The sequence below is a fragment of the Eptatretus burgeri genome, chromosome 4 (genome assembly GCF_056783735.1).
Source record: "Eptatretus burgeri isolate ZD-2024b chromosome 4, Ebu_testis_v1, whole genome shotgun sequence".
Classification (NCBI taxonomy): Eukaryota; Metazoa; Chordata; class Myxini; order Myxiniformes; family Myxinidae; genus Eptatretus; species Eptatretus burgeri.
The window spans coordinates 83,088,494-83,108,408 of NC_140964.1; the positions used below are offsets into that span (position 1 = coordinate 83,088,494).

General features: G+C 42.6%; 1 protein-coding gene across 1 annotated transcript in view; it reads right to left on the reverse strand.

Moving 5' to 3' along the window:
* Positions 1 to 582: 582 nt before the first annotated feature.
* LOC147028546 (crk-like protein) overlaps positions 583 to 19,915 on the reverse strand; it is a 52,753-nt gene continuing 33,420 nt past the window's right edge. The window contains exon 2 of the mRNA XM_085879058.1: positions 583 to 5,812. Within this exon, the coding sequence (XP_085735184.1) occupies positions 5,348 to 5,812 (465 nt within the window). The 3' untranslated portion in view covers positions 583 to 5,347. The remainder of the gene's footprint in view (positions 5,813 to 19,915) is intronic.

The following is a 19,915-nucleotide window of genomic DNA, read 5'->3' on the forward strand; positions in this document are numbered from 1 at the left end:
TACTGGAAGTCCCCATCGTTCCTATTTCTGTTATGTGTACACAATACACATGCTGCAGAAATGCTTCTTCAAACATGGTCTTGATGATGAAACCGAAATAGCTCAGTTAACCTCTTAAATGGCCTTTGATACAGAAGAGGGGATTCAAAATGTACTTCAACAGTACTGAGCTTCAAACTGGGCTGGCAGGATGACCTCGATGTATCCACACTCGCCTCTAAGTTGCCTGGCCTGGGTTTGAATCCTGACCCAACTAATAAACGCTCACGCCGGTGTTTCACAGGCATGGTGATTCATCAGTGTGCCATCCCTCGGATGAATGTTAAACTGCATGTCACGATTGTTTGCATTAGTTGGTGGATGTCAAATATCCCACAGGGTCCTTCTGGAAGAGTAGGTGAGCTATCACCGGCACCACGAACAACTGCTCCAACCTACAGGGGGCGTAGCATCAACGACACAGCCATGCCCACAGCCTTGTGCTACACATGAAAGAAGAAGCTTGAAACCAGTTGGATATCTCACTTTTTGCGTTGAAAATAAAGATATACATTCCAGGAGAAAAGAGAAAAGAAGCAAAACGTGAACACACCAAAGTGTTTATTCACAGCAACACATGGAAACGTCATCAAAGATGCTTTGTATCAAATAAGCAACCTCAATTTTACCTGCAAAGAGAATAAACCGGTATAAGGCTTGAACATCAGCAAAACAGCCCTAAAAATTAAAAGGCCAGGCAAAGCGTTTGGGCAATTCCAAATAGACTCACCTATGGTAGCCACACCAAAACACACATGCAATTAACATGAACAGGTGTGTGGATCACTTGGGGAAGAAAAAAGAAAATAATTTTTTTTAAAAACTAAATAATTGCAGTTGCAAAGCACACAAAATTGCAGCTACTCAAATGCACGCACACACACCTCATAACACTACTTGACTTTTGCTTTCGACAAATGATATTGCACCTGCATACCTGGCCTGTCTATGTAGTTTTACTTTCAATTCACTCCCCACACATCAAGTAAAACTGCCCTTTTTAACTGCACCACTGACAACCTCAATTATTTCAGCTAACTTACTAAAATAATCTTCAGAATGTTCCCCTCCTACCACCGCTGACTCTTTAAGAAAACAGGTACAAGGGACGTTATAATAATAATAATAATAATAATAATAATAATAATAATAATAATATGTTCCCATCCAATGAACTTTTCACAAAGGAGGCCATTCAGCCAATCAAAGCCTGCGCTATTATTACCGACCTATGGTTGGTTGTCCGTGCTCTATCCTTTTAAATGCTGCGCATCAAGCAAGGAAGCAGCACGTACCAATTTTTAAAGTCTTTGGTACGACTCAGGTGGGGGTTCGAACCGCCGACCTCCCAGACTCAGTCGACAGTTCAAACCATTGCACCACCGAGGCTGGAAAAACATACTGTCAGGAAGTTATTGGAACGAGATACTCACAATAGTTCAAGAAACGCTAAAGTTTTTGTTTTTAATTTCATCATGTAAAAGTATAAATAATTATGATGAAAAATACGTCTTTACGAATTATCAGGAAGTTGGTACACTTCCTATGTAGGGATGGCACAGCCACTTTCTGGGTTTAATACAAAGCAAATCCTCAAAAAAAAAATACAAACACGTAAACCTATGAAGTACTTCTACCAGTCATCTGTGGAGGATTTCACATTATATTTTCTTGTGACCATCCCTACCTTGTTTACATACTTTTTGGCATACCATCCCAACATTAAAAAAGTTTTTTATTACCTCTATTATATGCAGTGATTTTATGTACCGGTACTGCATTGAAAAATAAGAAAACGTTGGCGTTTCTCGGACCTCTGTGAGTCTCATTACGAGAACGTTCTGATCACCACTCATTCCCACTTCTTTCAAAATAAATAAATAAAATTAAATATCCCCTGGGTAGGATGGAGGGAGGAATAAAATTTTGCAGAATTTTCATTGAATCCCATTGGAAGCTCATTCTTGAATCCAATCTTATGATTGAAGGACTAGAGGGATGGGTATGAGGAAACAGACCCAAGAAGTCAGTTGCACAGGTGAGAGAAGAGAAGGATAAAGGAATGAAGGTGATCATTGAACTTGGAATGGTGAGGATCGGCAGGTGCGGGTTTCTATTGGAACGCATGTGACCAGAGCAGGCCAAGTGGGGGATGGAGTGATGGGAGAGCGGGATGAGCGAAGTGAGTAGAAAATGGAGTCCACCTCCACCAAGTTGCCTCAAGAATTGTTCAAACATACCACCCATACAATTCACACACAAACAAACACGCACCTTTCTGCAAGGTTTCCGGTCCCAAGACGCATGGTATAGTATTACCAAGCAACAGCATCGAGACCCTTAAAGTGGTACAAAAAGGAAAAGCATTGCTCTGGTTATCGCACATCGATATGTATCGAAATAGTCCAGCGAACTTGTTTCGACAACACAACCCTCGTTTGGCACGTATTGCAAGAAAATCTAAACGGCGCAGAAGCTTACTATGCAATCGATCTGTTTCTGGAGCAAAATCGGAATCAGAAATCAACACTGCATCAGACATCACCAGCATGTTTAAAAAAAAAAAACAGAAAGAAGCTTTTCCAACAACCTGGAGCTATAATACACATTCAAAACAAAGTGCATTCAAGGACCATGGTAACACCACTTGGTACCGAAATGAACCAATTTGTAGAGTGTGCGCACGTCTGTGATGTAAACTCCAATGTAACCAATATCCATTTCCCTGAAATAGTCTTTATTTCAGGTATTCTCAATCATTGATGCATGAGCAATCTCACGCGTGCAGTGGCAGCCTGAAAGCCTAAAAGTATCCCCCTGTGGGTTTTCTCAGAATAATTTAAGATGTTTACAAGGATTGGATTGCTCACATCATGTGAAAACCAAAAAGTAATACCAGGAAAGGGGCACAAAACCCAAATTGCCATACAATTACAGTGGCTCCGAGGGTTTGGGTTAGGGTTACGATAATCTGTGAGTCAAAGTTATAGGGTTCGTGTTTATATGCTTTGAGTGGTAAGGGGCTTTCTGTTGGGAGGATGGCAGTGAGACAAAATTTAGAGCAATTGAAAATGAGGAAGAGAAGGGAGAATGATAGAAGAGAAAAAGGAGGTGAGGTTAGTGTCAGAAGAGTAGGGTGTGAATGGAAATAAATTTGGGAATACACATATCGGGTTGAGGGGAGAGCAGGGAAGGGGCACGTTAAAGTTTGTTTTATAATCAGGGGTGTTCATTTGTTTCTGGCACGGCGCGAACACCACACACACATACCATTTGTATATGGAAATTTTTGGGTGTTGAAACAAATCATGACCAGACATCTAAAGTGTGAATGAAACAACATTAAACTTTTGCTAGGGATCGAAATTTCAATGAAGAAGGAACTTCATACACTGTGTCATTTTATGAATGGCAGGTCGTGTTGATACACTGTACAATTTACACTGTGGAAAATGATGCAGGAAGAAAAGGGTGTTTTCTAAAGTCATGAATTTGACTTTGACGACAACTTAGAAGTGCCTTAGCCACCAAACAAATCTCAGTGAAAATTCAACCATAATCTCAAGAATCATAATGAGTCGCTTCCTGTGTGTCTGCACACGATCAGTGGTGCAAGTTTGCCATAACACAATTACATTTTGACGAGGTATGTACATCCCAGTATTTCGACACTATGCATACACATCATTGTTGAAGCCGAGACCATTCTTGAATATGTGCTTCTTGCATCTCCTGGATTACTGGATAGGTTGTTAGCGCCCTCTGTAAGCCAGTCCCAAAATTGGTCAAAAGGGTCCAGTTAAGGTCTCCCTTAGACAATCCATCCCTGCCTCACATTTCAAGATAAGCAACTTGCTCTCTGGTGGGGGTGTGCTGTCATCAACCAAAATGAAGTTTGGTCTGACCCATCACCAGCACAATTAGTCTCACTATTGTAGATAATCTAATCTCCGCACCTATCAGCAGTGAGGATGCCTTTCTGGACGATATCAGCGCACACCACGACAGATCCTCCAACATATCACATTGTCTCTAGATCCCAGCTTGCCTGTCAATATAACAGACAGAATTGGGATCAGTCGACACAGAGAACCGACGTCCAATCATTGATGTTCCGCCTGACGTGATCTTTCAAACATTCCCCAACAAGGCAACAAGGCTCTTCCAGAACATCATGAAAAAAGGTCTTTGTACAAAACCATCTCTTGTATTTTTTGCATTTATAAATTGGGCATATTTGCAAAAAAAAAAGTCACCGACAAGACTACATTTGAATATGGCAATCCTTCCGAGGTGTTTTGACTCCTCTGGGTCCTCTATACCGCATTGTCTGCTGACATTGCCAATGGTTTGGTATCGACTTCCACATACAAGAGACCACACTTTGAGATATATTCACTAATGGAGCCATTATGATGTCGAGTGGACCCACATTTTAAAGCATTCCCACTATTCATGTCCTCATTACTGAGCAGATGCCCATACGAGCAATTCCTCCCAAAGCCATTACGTTTAATGCAAAGACAGCACCAAATAAAGCACACTGACATGCAGTGGGTTTTGTAGGTATTTTTAAACGCAGGTTCACCCTATTTATATCCTAGTCTCATGCACAGCGTTCAACAAACCCCATTAATTGCGTGCTGACAGATGAAGAGAACAACCGACTGTTGATATTAGTGTTGACATTGAAGGGTTAAAGGCAGAAGCCTTCTGGATATACTGTAACGGCAGCCGCTCATCTTTCAATATTGAACTCTCAAATATCGATTCAAATGGAGAAAGTGTGATAAATGAACGAGCTCATTTAGGGAGGGCAGTCACATGAAAACTTGAACGAGTGGCGTCGATCCTAATGAGGAAAGCACTGGCACCATGTCCATCAAACAGGATAGTGTCGGCCTTTTGAAGTCAAGCCAATGCCAAACAGTACTTGGATACTTTGTCCAAACAAATCGTTTTGTCAGAACGTTAAAGTCGCAGAGATTCACCAAAAAAAATAAAAAAAAATTACAAGAAACTGGGGAAGGGGATAATTTGCAGAGATAAAAACAACATGAGAAATAAATTTGACAAACAAAATATAAAATGGTTGGATGCACCAAAAAAAAATAATTATACTTTACAAATGGAACTTAAATTATATTGCAAGAAAAGAAAAACAAACAAACAAACAAACAAATGAAACAAAATAATGGATTAATAAAGTAGGTAACCTAAGGGTAGCAGCGTTTGCAAGGTTTGAACACTTAGCGAGGGGGGCAGGCGGGGTGGAAATATGGCACACCGGGCATGCCAGTGGTTTGTGTTACGAGTTATGGAGGCGAGAATTCATAGGCCCATTGGCTAGGCCCGAGGCGGTAGTGCCCGACAGCAACGCTCCTCCTCCATTGACTAGCTCTCCGGTGGCACCTGGTGGAGCTTTCAATGCATTTGGTAGTGGACCTGTGCCACCAGTGCAACCACCAATGCCATAGTGCCCAGGCTCTAGTGGTCCATAGCTGTTTCTGTTGTCTGCGACGGACCATACGGGTGGAGGTGGTGGGTGTGTTACACGAATACATGGATTTGGGTTGACCCAGCGCTCTACATACGGGACGGGAATCATGCCCGCACGCCCATCACGGTTGCGGGCCGTCCACCATTGCTCCTCAGGTCTGTCGAGTACAAGCAGAAGCTCACCCCTCCGGAAGGACAAGTCCTCGGGGTCGCTCCCGACAAAGTCATACAGTGCACGCACATACTCTGCCTGTACACCAGATCCTGCTGCACCCTGCAATGCAAGGAAGGATGGAAAACATGATGGTAAAGGACTTACAAAGTTGGTACAAATTTAACATCAGATTCACACTGATGTTCCAAGGGGATATTTCTGGCCAATTTGCAACATCTTCAACAACTACAATGTTCTACTTAAAATGTTGTTTAAATTGTTTTCACTTATTCTTCTCAACAAGTATCCAACCACCCTCCAGCCCTCTAACAGGTCAACTCTCCTGCTCCCTCCCCCCCCCCAACCCCCGGGCACCCCCTTCATACCCTCCTTCTCCGCACTCTTTGTGATGCTTTTACTCTCGCCTACGCAAACATAAACTCACACACAATCACACCGCCTTCACACCACCCACCTCTTCGCACCAGTCATCTATTGTGCTCAATTCGCCCTCATTGCCAGCTTTTGTTCATGATTTGTACACCACAATGACTGCTCACCGCATTTGTCATCACCGTTACTGGGATAAAAACTCCATCATGCCTGCATCTGCAGACAACACATATCGTGTCCAAAATGCTTACGGATTAACCATTGCGATGGTGCAGTCAAACCTCCCAATCCAGAAATCACACGCAAAAAGGACCACGGCCAATGATTCCTCATTTCCAATTATAAGATATCACTCAACGACATCAATCCATAAGACCCCCCTTTGGAATTGGTAGATATTCCCAATTTTGTAGGCCATATCCTCCCTCGAGTACCCACTGAGTTTCAGCGGAATATCTGCATTTCACTCTGCATTTGGGTAGGCGGCTTGTAATAATGCAGTCGTAGTGAAGACGACGAGGCTTACGAGAAAGTATGCATGAGCAACACACATATCATCTGCAATGTAAGGGCATCACCAAACCAGGATTTCCAACATCATACAAGCTCTGTGTGGTGCAGGGGTGTTATTCAAGCCACAATAAATATTTGTGAGTTTCTATTTTAATTGTCAAACTCCAGTATTGAGTGCAAGTGCTGATTCTATTACTGCAAATGTATTATTCATACTTGCATTACCATAGTGTTCCATTACAGAATGCAAATTGCAAATGCATGATGATGGTATGAGCGTGGAGTGAAGCCAAAAGTGGAAGATAGAGGTGGGGCAGTAGCAGCTAAGACTACATCAATATTCAATACCCTTAATTGAATTATTTTCCCTGAGGCTGAAAGGGTCACTTGCTTTTAGTTATTTTAAAAGATGAATATGAGGAAGATGCAAAAAAAAAACATTGGAGAGAAAGGAAAGAGGGTAGAAAATTATATATATATATATATATGTTTTTTAGGGTTTTTTATTTAAGAAAAAGGCTCATCCGACCAAAAAGGTAATAGATCTACCTTGCTAATCTAGTAATAAACAAGCAAAATTCAGTCTCAGGTGACCTGACCTGTCAAAGCAGTGTTCTTGGCCCCATCCTATTCCTGATCGTCATTAATGATCTCTCTTGACTCTTTGGAAAATCCTCTTTATTTGTTTTATGATGATTGCACCCTCTGCCGTGACATCCCTCATCCTTCAGATAGACAGACAGCAGCCTCTTCCCTCTCTTCAAGCCTTCATACAATCTCACAAGCTGGTAAAACACTTGGAATATGTCTTTCAATCCTGACCACTCTCACACAATCATCTAACAAACCCTCCCATATACTTTCTTAACAATCCTCTTGAGGAAGTTTAGTCACTCAAACTCTCGCGTCTCACGATGAGCCATGATATTTGTTCATGGCACACTCTCTCTGCTGTTCTTGTTGTTCTTTCTAGCTCTAACATGAGCCTTTACCTTGTACACACAAAAACAAACAAACTAGAAGGGCACTTGGTAGAGCGCGTACCTCTGCCACATAATGCCTGGTCCACGAGAACATATCAGGCCCATTACATTTTTGAAATATCATGCTATATATCGTTTTTGAGCCTGATCTCTCAATGGTGAAGAATCACTTCAAAAATTCTCATAGTCGGATCCGGATTTACACCAAAATCAAATCAATTTGTCGTGATCACACACCCAACCTGTCCACTAAGTTTCATCCAAATCCATCAACAACTTTTTGAGATATCATGCTATATATTGGTTTCACCCTACCTCAATGGTGAAGAATCACTTAAAAAAATTTATCAGATCCATATCCGGATCTTCACCAAAATTGAATCAATTCTTCCTTATCACACACCCAACATGTCCACCATGTTTCGTCCGAATCCGTACACAACTTTTTGAGATATCCTGCTATATATCGGTTTTGCCTTATCTCAATGGTGAAGATTCACTTTTTAAAATATCAGATCCAGATCTGGATCTTCACCAAAATCTAATCAGTTTGTCGCAGTCACACACCCAACCTGTCCAGAAAAATTCATCTGGATCTGTCCACAACTTTTTGAGATATACTGTACACAAAGAAACAGACAAACAAACAAACAAGAAGACGTCGTGCAGTGCACGATACTCGCAAAATCCACAAAACAAATTTGACCTCAAAAATAATTGGTGCTTGAATTAAATAACCAAATATGTAACTCCTCTTCAAATTTCAAGTCAATCGGATGAAAATTCAGGATTTTAGAAACACCACCTCAGTTGTTGACCTTGGGCCAATGTTGACCTTTTGGTTGATGTTGACCTCAAAAATAATTAACTGGTTGAATTCATTCACCTGAAATATAAATCCTCTTCAAATTTCAAACCAATTTGATGAAATTTGAGGATTTTAGAAATCTCACCGAAGTTGTTGACCTTTGGCCTATGTTGACCTTTTGACCTCAAAAACAATAGTCTTCTTTCTAATGACAAACTCTACCATGTGGTGAAATTTCGTGAAGATCGGTTCAAATTTTTGACCTGAAGGTGACAAACAGACAGACAGACAGAATAACAAAATAGACAAACCAATATGCTTGAAAAATCTTCGATTTTGTAAGCAACAACCAGAAAAAGGGTGAAAACAATCTCCTTCAACCTCGGTGGTGGAGGTAATCAATGAAAATGTCGAACGGACAAGCACAAAATGTGGCGAAATGACCCCAAGCACTAAACCTAAACTCGCCATTGCGGATCATCAGATCATCTATCTATCTATCTTTTTCTTCTTCTTCTCCTTTCGGCTGCTCCCGTTCGGGGTCGCCACAGCGGATCATCCGATCCGCATAGTGATTTGGCACATGTTTTACGCCGGATGCCCTTCCTGACACAACCCTGGTCGCCTCTTACGACAAAGGGATATGGTACACCTATTCTAACCGGGGTATACACCGGCCCAGTACACTGGTACTCATTTCGCCGACCTCGGAAGGATGACAGGCTGAGTCAACCCCCTGGTGTATTAATTCAGTGGCCCAACGGGGCTTGAACTCAGGACCTTTTGGATCCCAAGCCGCTGCCCTAACCACTGCGCCAACACACCAGGCTATCATCTATCTATCTATCTATCTATCTATCTATCTGTAATTCCGTGTGTGTGTGTGTCTGTGTGTCTGTGTGTGTGTGTGTGTGTGTGTGTGTGTGTGTGTGTGTGTGTGTGTGTGTCTGTGACCGGTTTCTCGACAACCACCAGTCCAATCTAATTGAAACTTGCCAGATATATTGCTGGGGACCTGAGGATGTGCATTTTCAAGGTTTGATATTAATCGGACAAGCGGTTCCCAAGTTATGGCCATTTATTACCAAACCAATTACAAGATACGTTGCTGCGAAGGCGTGGCCGATTGGGGGAAGGGAACCTCAGCCGCGTTCCCCATTACGGGTTACAACGTACGGACTTCCAGATAATGATGAACGTGTATTCTAATAATTTCTCGATTTCTTATGCGCATTTATAGATGAAAACAATGCCCCGTTATGATCGTTTTCATATTAGACGGTGTATAAATTTTGGTTACATCAGAGTGAGTTGGTATGCTCCGAAGCAGGAAGTAAATTAATTTTTTTTTTGCATGAAGGTTTTGATTTTCTCTTCTCTTTTTGTTTTTCCTTGTGATGACATTGCGAAAAGGCAAAATACGTTGGCGCTAATTGAATAATTGGCCATGAAAACTAAATTGCGAATAATCGTAACTGTGATATGCGAACTTCCGGACAGTGAGGACTTCACTTCCGGACTTCCGGATAGTGACGAGTACTGTATTCTTTCTCGATTTTTTTTCTCGATTTATCGACTTACTGTATTCTTTCTTTCTTGATTTCTTTCTCGATTTTTCTTAAACACAAGGCCCCAATCCAGTCAGTGACGATTACTGTATTCTTTCTCGATTTTTTTTTCTTGATTTATCGACTTACTGTATTCTTTCTTTCTCGATTTTGTTAAACATAAGGCCCCAATCCAGTCGTCGTTTACGACAGCGAAGGAACGAAGCTGCGCGTCATGCACAGCGTCATTTGATGAAGCACGAGCTGCTCGCTTGGCAGACAACACTGGACGTGAGGCAAGGCGCCGTGCAGAATAAACGGATGAAGAACGAACTGCTCGCTTGGCAGACAACACTGGACGTGAGGCAAGGCGTCGTGCAGAATAAACGGGTACGGGCACGCACGTATGGGCACGTGAGAGTGAAGGAACGGCCTGTGCGGTTGTTGTTTCTGGCATGCGGTTTGAATTTTTTTTTGTTTTGTTTTGTTTGCACGTACGGCCACGCACGTACGGGCACGTGAGAGCGAAGGAACAGCCTGTGCGGTTGTTGTTTCTGGCATGCGGTTTGAATTTTTTTGTTTTGTTTTGTTTGCACGTACGGCCACGCACCTACGGGCACGTGAGAGCGAAGGAACGGCCTGTGCGGTTGTTGTTTCTGGCACGCGGTTTGAAATTGTTTTGTTTTGTTTGCACGTACGGCCACGCACGTACGGGCACGTGAGAGCGAAGGAACGGCCTGTGTGGTTGTTGTTTCTGGCATGCGGTTTGAATTTTTTTGTTTTGTTTTGTTTGCACGTACGGCCACGCACCTACGGGCACGTGAGAGCGAAGGAACAGCCTGTGCGGTTGTTGTTTCTGGCACGCGGTTTGAAATTGTTTTGTTTTGTTTGCACGTATGGCAATGCACGTACGGGCCCGTGAGAGCGAAGGAACGGCCTGTGCGGTTGTTGTTTCTGGCATGCGGTTTGAAATTGTTTTGTTTTGTTTGCACGTACGGCCACGCACGTACGGGCACGTGAGAGCGAAGGAACAGCCTGTGCGGTTGTTGTTTCTGGCACGCGGTTTGAAATTGTTTTGTTTTGTTTGCACGTATGGCAATGCACGTACGGGCCCGTGAGAGCGAAGGAACGGCCTGTGCGGTTGTTGTTTCTGGCATGCGGTTTGAAATTGTTTTGTTTTGTTTGCACGTACGGCCACGCACGTACGGGCACGTGAGAGCGAAGGAACAGCCTGTGCGGTTGTTTCTGGCATGCGGTTTGAATTTTTTTGTTTTGTTTTGTTTGCACGTACGGCCACACACCTACGGGCACGTGAGAGCGAAGGAATGGCCTGTGCGGTTGTTGTTTCTGGCAAGCGGTTTGAAATTGTTTTGTTTTGTTTGCACGTATGGCAATGCACGTACGGGCACGTGAGAGCGAAGGAACGGCCTGTGCGGTTGTTGTTTCTGGCATGCGGTTTGAATTTTTTTGTTTTGTTTTGTTTTGTTTGCACGCACGGCCACGCACCTACGGGCATGCACTAGTTGATTAAAATAATGGATGATGTAGCCACTGAAACTTTGAATTACCTGGTGCAGTTGATCAGGATTGTACTGCGCTTTGCTGTGGGACACGATCCCGAAAATGTTGCCTTTATTCGGAGCCATAACTCAACAGGTATTAATACAGAACCAGCGGCGAAAAGTATCACGGCTCGGTTTAATTGCCGAGTGAAAGCAAAAGACGTGCGATTTCCGATTGTCCAATGATATCTTGGATGACGATCATGTGACATAGTTGTAAGGGCGGAGGGAAGGGGGTGAGGGGGTTCACGTGCACCCGGTGAATCCCCCTGGATCTGCCATTGCCACTCAATAATTTGTGTCTGCCCTTTGTCTTGAGTGCCATAATTTGCTTGGGTAATGAGAGTCATTTTCTGATCATATGCTTGTGAAAGTGAACACCTCTCTGGCTATTCTCAGAGAGCTGCCTCAACGATGGCCAGTCTGGCAGTTCACTCAGGCAGATTGGCAGGGAGTGCAAGTAGCAATCCCACCAGGAGACTCATCTATATCTCAATACCATGATATTAACTCAGCCTGGGAATTCTTCCACAACACAGCAACTCTCTTATGCACAGGTTAATCCCATATTGTCTTCAGTTATCCCACCCTTCTTCCCACCCATGGTGCATGGAATCCTGTGGTGATGCACTTCCTCTGAAACAACTTGCTTCTCTTCCTGGAAGGACCGAAGGCAATCTCAGTGTAATCCAAGAAGCCCGTGACAAGTGTGTGTCCATTCTCAGGAGAGCCAGAAAACATCTGTCCCACCTCAACATTGAACTTTCAAACTTGTCACACTCCTCAAAAACCCGGTGGCACCTTGTTAAGTCTTTCTCTGGTGTATGCTCCCGTCCATCCCATCCCTCTCTTAAAATGCTACCACAGCCGACTCAGCTTGTGAGAAGGCTGAATGCCACAAAACGGTGTTTGCTTCCAAATCTCATGTCCCCCAACCAGCCTTGCTGTCTGCACCCACCCTACCCAGTCAAACCCCACTGCTGTGGGACTTTTGCACCTGAAAAGGTTTCTGGCAACCCTTGACTGATTTTTTTTTACAACTGGACTGGATGGCATCAGCTCACGTATCCTAAAAACCTGCTCAGCTGCCCTTTACACCCTATCATTTGCCCTCAGTCATCTTCCATCAGCTTGTAAATCGGCCAACAACACTGCATTACATCTAATGTATAAAAGGAGCTCAGTCTCGGCATGCCTGCGTCCGTCTGTCCATCAACAATTGCCCTGGAAGGGATACCACTAATCAATCGAATATATATATATATATATGGAGCTCGGTCTCGGCATGCCTGCATGTGTGCATGCCTGCGTCCATCTGTCAACAATTGTTCTCGAGGGGATATCACGAATAAAACAATAAAGGTATCCCTGACACAGCACAGCATAGCAAAGCACATATACACATATATACGTACACGCAGAATATAACGTGCTGCACACACACATGCGGAGAGTTTGTTTCTTGGCATGGCCCATGCAAAATACGTACTCCAGACAGTTTGATAAAAAGAAGGAAGAAAGGAAGAGGGGGAAGGCAATAATTTTTTTTTTTTTTGATCTTCCTCTTAGTGTGTTGTTGAATATTATTCGGAATTCAGCATCTCAAAAGGCTGTGATGAATATCCAATTAACACCCCCCCCCTCCTCACTCCCTGAATGTGTAGCTCGGCCAGTATCTATAAACCACCTAATTATATTTTACCATTTACAATAACCGTTTTGGTACACCACTTCTTTCCAATTCCATATCCAGGCGATGCATGACGTCATCGCCAGGCGCTGAAGGAAGGGAGTACTCGGTTTTTACTCTGCTTGTTTGTTTGTTTTCTTGTTGTACACCGCTCCTTCCCAATTTCGACTCGATGTGCTGCAAGCAGTGCTGGATTAAGTCTCGGCTGGCCCTAAGGCACATTTTGAAATTTTAGAGAATGGCCTGAAAATTTTAAATTAGATCTCGGGCTCTTGGAAATGGACCCCAGACAAAAGATGAACTGATTCAAGAACAAAATATTTAATACAAAAAAATACAAATATTTAATGTGAAAAGAAAATAGTTTATTTAATCCCTCTCTACAATTTGCAGTGTATGAATATATGCATGACAAAACACGTACAGATTTGGCACTTTGCTTTACAGTTTACTAGACCTTAGATTGCAAAGTTGCCTAAATTTTTGGCCGGCCCTAAGGCACATGGCTTGTCTACCTAATAGTCCATGGGCCCAGGCCAGAAATTCCACTTGTCGGTACCATCTAAGGAAACCAATCCCAGTTATGATTTTTGAATTGGTGTATATATATATATATACATATCATATTTTGATGTGATAACCATTGCAGACTGTCAGCTTATTGGAAGTTATCATCTCTGGAATGTACCCACCCTCCGCATAATGAAAGCAAAAAGGCAAACTCAGAAACATTCATGAATGATGCAATTGCTGTTTCCACATGGGGCTAGAATGAACTGCAAACCACAAATACTTGTCTGAAATGCTTTATTTATACCATCCGAATAATCCTTTCTGTCATTCCTGAAGGCAGAATTTGTTTTATGGCAGAAAGGGGCGAACAATAGGGCCGATCAAAATGTTGCTGATTAGTGATTTTCAGTACATTTTAATTTATAATATTGTCATACAAGTTCCCTGGGTAGTGCTACTGAACCGCAGTAGCCATCTACATGCACATGTTGTATGAGGAAAACATTTATCAACATTTTACAAGTTTTTCCCACAGTTAAAGGAATTGCCCTTCCCCTACCCTAGTTCCAACAAGCGTCCAAAATGTGAAATTTACGGATCACCCAAATTTCACCACGCGACTGTGGCATGTTTATGTACTATGTTTTACTCATACATATTTGTAGCCATGAATATCCTTGTGATTGTGCCAAAACATTCACACCATGGATCAGTAGTCTAGTCTTCATCACTGTTATCAGCATCAGAGTCCTCGAGGTCTACAACCTCTTCCTCGACATGAGCGGGCTGGTTGCTGCAGGTTCGCAACTTGCACATGTCGGTGCACTTCAGGCTATTGGCAAGGCACGTGCAGTCTGGGAGTTTGCACGACCGTCCACACTTGCAGGAAAGCAGTTGCAACACTGCATCCGTTGCTGGAGAACCCTGCATCCACTCGATGGCCAGCTTCCTTCAAATTCAACGAGTAGGCCTTCAAATATGAACTGTGCAGCTATCCACCAGCCTTCTTTGATTCCTCTCTTCAGCTCTGAGAAGCACACAAGCCAGTCTTTGCTGATGCCATCTGGGATCTTCTTGGATCCGATGTCCCAGCCGATATCCCCAATGATGGGCAACAGTATGTTTTGGATGGCGGGGCACTTGTTCAACGCATTCCATGGTCTCGTGGAGCTACATACAGAGATATATGCCACCAGTACACTGATTATGTAACGAAGAAGTACGGAGATGCCATAGTCGTGTTTGATGGTTATGAGAGTACCAACACGAAGGACATGACACACTAGAGACGGTCTAAAGGGAATGCTGGCACTACTGTGACATTTACAGCTGACATGCGTCTCACAATGAAGAAGGAACAGTTTCTTGCCAATAGGCAGAATAAACAGCGATTCATTTTTATGTTGGGTGAAGAGCTTCAGAAGAAGAACTGTGAGACACACCATGCCTCAGGGGAAGCTGATCTCCTGATTGTACTGAAGGCCATGCAGTCTGCTACTGTCACCAACACTGTGTTAGTTGGTGATGACACAGACCTCCTCGTTCTCCTATGCTACCATGCAAGCTTAGAATCCCATGACCTCTTCTTTTGTCCTGAGCCAAAGAAGAACACGAAGAAGCCTCGCATCTGGATCATCAAGGCTACAAAGAAAATGATTGGTACAGACATACGCAAGCACATACTGTTTCTACATGCAGTTCTTGCGTGAGACACGACATCTCGTCTTCATGGGATTGGAAACGGAGCTTCCCTCAAAAAGTTCAAAGCAAACAACACATTCCATGAGCAGGCCAAGGTTTTTGATACATATCCAGCTTCCGTATGTGATGTGGCAGATGCAGGAGAAAAAACATTGGTGATAATCTACAACGGAAAGTCAACTGACACCCTGGACACCCTCTGGTATCAGCGGTACTGGGACAAGGTGGCTTGGAGCTCCTCTCACGTGCAACCACAGACATTACCACCAACATCAGAAGCAGCAAAGTATCACAGCCTGCGCGTGTATCTGCAAGTTCAAAAATGGAAGGGATGTGCAGATGAACATGTTCCAACAGACTGGGGTTGGCAGAAGTGTGATGAGGGTTTTGTGCCACTTCATATATCAATAGCTCTAGCTCCTGAAAAGATGTTACGTGTCATTAGGTGCAACTACCAGGCTGATTGTAGCACCATGAGATGCACATGCAAGAAGCACAACATTGAGTGCACTCCAGCTTGTGGAAACTGCAGGGGCTCTGGCTGCACAAACACTCCATGTGACAATGATGAGGATGATGACGACGACATTGTCGAGTTCTAACTTTAATACGCTTGATTTTTCTCAACATGTATAGTAAGTTTATAATGGATGTGGTTTCTTAGTTTAATGCAAATTTTCATTTTCATTTCGAAACCTTCGTCAGGCAGATGTGATTGCCCCGAGTGGAATTGTGAATTTTGTCATGTTTCAATGATTTACATAATTATATTGTATTGCCATAGACTTGATTTCATCTTGTCTTCAACATTTCTTTTTTTTTTTGGTCCAGGAGCCAAAATCAGTATCGGGTAAATTTTTTTTTTCGGCACAAAAAATTGACATTTTTGGACAAAAAAGCTATAATTTTTTATTTTACCCTCAATACATTTCACTTTTTTTTAATAATTATTCTTGTATATCAATATACTGACCATAACTAGAAACAATTAGAATGCAGAAAAACATATTTCCATATTAAAATATCAATCTTTACAATTTTCTCATTTTCCCTGAAGCCGGGTGACGGCCATATTGGATTTCCATGATTTCAGGACTTTCCCCCCGGAGGATCCCTTAGGACTTTTTTCTGTCACTGAGGACATATCCAGGAATCAAAATCTGTTGAGTTTGCTTTTGTTGCAATTTGTGGGAGGTCATCCGACATTTTGACTGTACTATAATCCAGCACTGGCTGCAAGGCAACATTGCCGGGTGCTGAAAGATTTGTTATTTATTTATTTGGCATTGGGACGGTGTACTTTCAATTTTCCACTACTTTTTGGATTCGCTTGATATCCTTTATTGTCGGGTTTTGTGTGTGTGTGTGTGTGTGTGTGTGTGTGTGTGTGTGTGTGTGTGTGTGTGTGTGTGTGTGTGTGTGTGTGTGTGTGTGTGTCTGCAACGCGAGGCTCCACAGCACGAACCACTGAACCGATTTAGATGAAACTTTGCCAACAGGTGCTATATGGGGTGGGAATGTGCGCGTTTGAATTTCGTTGCCCAGCAACTACCCGTTGCTGTGCAGCGGCCGAAAAACCACGTACACTATTTTCAATACTTGTCCTACAGTTTTGAATGTGGAGAAACGAGACTTCGGAATTAAACACTTTGAGATAGTTAGAAAATTTTACTTCAGCCGATTTTTGATTGAGGTTTTATTTTTCAAATGGTAGTCCTTCAAAAATCGGGTGTCTATTTGCCGTCATTTTTTATGAGGGGCTTAGGAAAGTGGGTGGAGCTTAGAGAAAGTGGACGTGGTTGATGAAAAGTGGGAGTGGGGTAGGAAAGTGGGCGTAGCTTATGAAAAATATTGTGTGGCTCAGGAGGTGTAGTCAAACAAGAGCAATGAGAGAAGTTTATCGGTTGTGTGTGTGTGTGTGTGTGTGTGTGTGTGTGTGTGTGTGTGTGTGTGTGTGTGTGTGTGTGTGTGTGTGTGTGTGTGTGTGTGTGTGTGTGTGTGTGTGTGTGTGTGTGTGTGTGTGTGTGTAACGCGAGGTTCCACAGCACAAACCAGCAAACTGATTATTTTTCAAATGGTAGTCCTTCAAAAATAGGATGTCTATTTACCGTCATTTTTTATGAGGAGTGCCAGTTGGCAAAATACGCAATAGGAAAAATCTTGCCAGGCAGAGGAACAATTGTATGTGAACCAATACGTCTTGGCAATGAATCTTCGTCAGTGGATCGGTCAGAATGAAAAGCATCGTATTCAGCGCTTTGATCCTCGCGAATCCCTCGTCGCCTACCGGCTTGTCTTTCTTGTTACTTACGAAATCTTAAGATTTCGTAAGTATATTGATGACTTCCGTCCTTTGTTTGTGTGTGTGTTTATTTGTTTGTAGGCACGATAACTCGAGAACGGAAGAAGCTACCAATGTCCAATTACACCACGTGATTCAGGAGGGCGATGGCTAGCGCTGATTAGATTTTGGTCAAAGGTCAAGGTCACAGTGAGGTCAAACATAATTCCGTAAATTCATGTGGAGAAATGGAGTATTTTTTGCTTCGGTCGACGTTACGAGTTCGTTTTTAACTTTGATTTTAATTTTGTCTTCGGTTTTTGTGATCGCTTAGGACGCTTAACATTCGATTGTCGAAATTCTGGTAAATCGGATGTTTTGGAGACATTTTAAGATTGTATAAAAAATATTTCACTTGCCGCGTCACGGCTCGTCACGTGGTGCAGCGCGCTCAAGCAGACGCGGCGTTGAGTCGCGTAATGGTTTTGTGTTTGTGCGCTGACGCTGTTTTCGATAAAGATGGTGTTTAAAAGTCATTTTTTTATCCCAATAAAGGTTATCGTCACTTGCCTGACTCGCTAAGCCGTCAGATTATGTAAAGATTGTTGGTGAATGGCCGAATATTACGGTTTTGTGACTTTGATAAAATAATATTAAATAATTGTGTGGAGAAATGGAGATTTTTGCTTCGGTCGACGTTACGAGTTTGTTTTAACTCGGATCGCAATTCTGTTTTCACTTTTGGTAACGGTTAAGTATGCTTAATACTCGGTTGTCGAAATTCTGGTAAAAATCAGATGTTTTATGAGATTTATGTCGGGTGTCGTATCTGAGGCTTAACTGAAGATTCTGCTAATAAGGGGGATTGTAACACACGGCATTGCGCGCTCGTTTTAAAGTCAATTTCAATCCTGTCTTCAATTTTGGTAACGGCTAAGTATGCTTAACACTCAGTTGTCGAAATTCTGGTAAAAATCGGATGTTTTATGAGAGGTTTGGTACAGAATCATCGTAGAGACTTCTGGTTTGCGTCGCTACCTTCTCTAGAGACAGCTTTTATTAGACAAGATCAGAGGTCAAGTTGACGATTTCGTAAGTACCAGTCTCTGACTGCTTGTTACTTACGAAATCTAAAGATTTCGTAAGTATATTGATGACTTCCGTCATTTGTTTGTTTGTGTGTTTGTTTGTAGGCACGCTAACTCGAGAATGGAAGAAGCTACCAATGTCAAATTACACCACGTGATTCAGGAGAGTGATGGCTAGTGCTGATTAGATTTTGGTCAAAATCGGTCAAAGGTCAAGGTCACAGTGAGGTCAAACATTCGATTATTGATGGTTTGGTACAGAATCATCGTAGAAACTTCGGCTTTGCGTCGCTACCTTCTCCAGAGACAGCTTTTATTAGACAAGGTCAGAGGTCAAGTTGACTATTTCGTAAGTACCAGTCTATGACTGTTTGTTTGTTTGTTTGTCTGGGCGATATCTCAGCCGTCCTTTTAGCTTGAAAGCTAAAATTTGGAGACAAAAGTGAAGATATGCTTTGGCAAAAACGACATTTTTAATTTTTACTTACGAAATCTAAAGATTTCGTAAGTATATTGATGCCTTCCGTTTCTGTTTGTTTGTTTGTTGGCACGATAACTCGAGAACGGAAGAAGCTACCAATGTCAAATTACACCACGTGATTCAGGAGGGCGATGGCTAGTGCTGATTAGATTTTGGTCAAAATCGGTCAAAGGTCAAGGTCACTGTGAGGTCAAATATTCGATTTTTTTATGGTTTGGTACAGATAACTCGAGAACGGAAGAAGCTGCCAATGTCAAATTACACCACGTGATTCAGGAGGCTGATGGCTAGTGCTGATTAGATTTTGGTCAAAATTGGTCAAAGGTCAAGGTCACAGTGAGGTCAAACATCCAAAACATTCGATTTTTGATGGTTTGGTAGAGAATCATCGGAGAAACTTCTGGCTTGAGTCGCTACCTTCTCAAGAGACAGCTTTTATTAGACAAGGTCAGAGGTCAAGTTGACGATTTCGTAAGTACCAGTCTATGACTGCTTGTTTGTTTGTTTGTTTGTAGGCACGATAACTCGAACGGAAGAAGCTACCAATGTCAAATTACACCATGTGATTCAGGAGGGTGATGGCAAGTGCTGATTAGATTTTGGTCAAAAATCGGTCACAGGTCAAGCTCACAGTGAGGTCAAATATTCGATTTTTGATGGTTT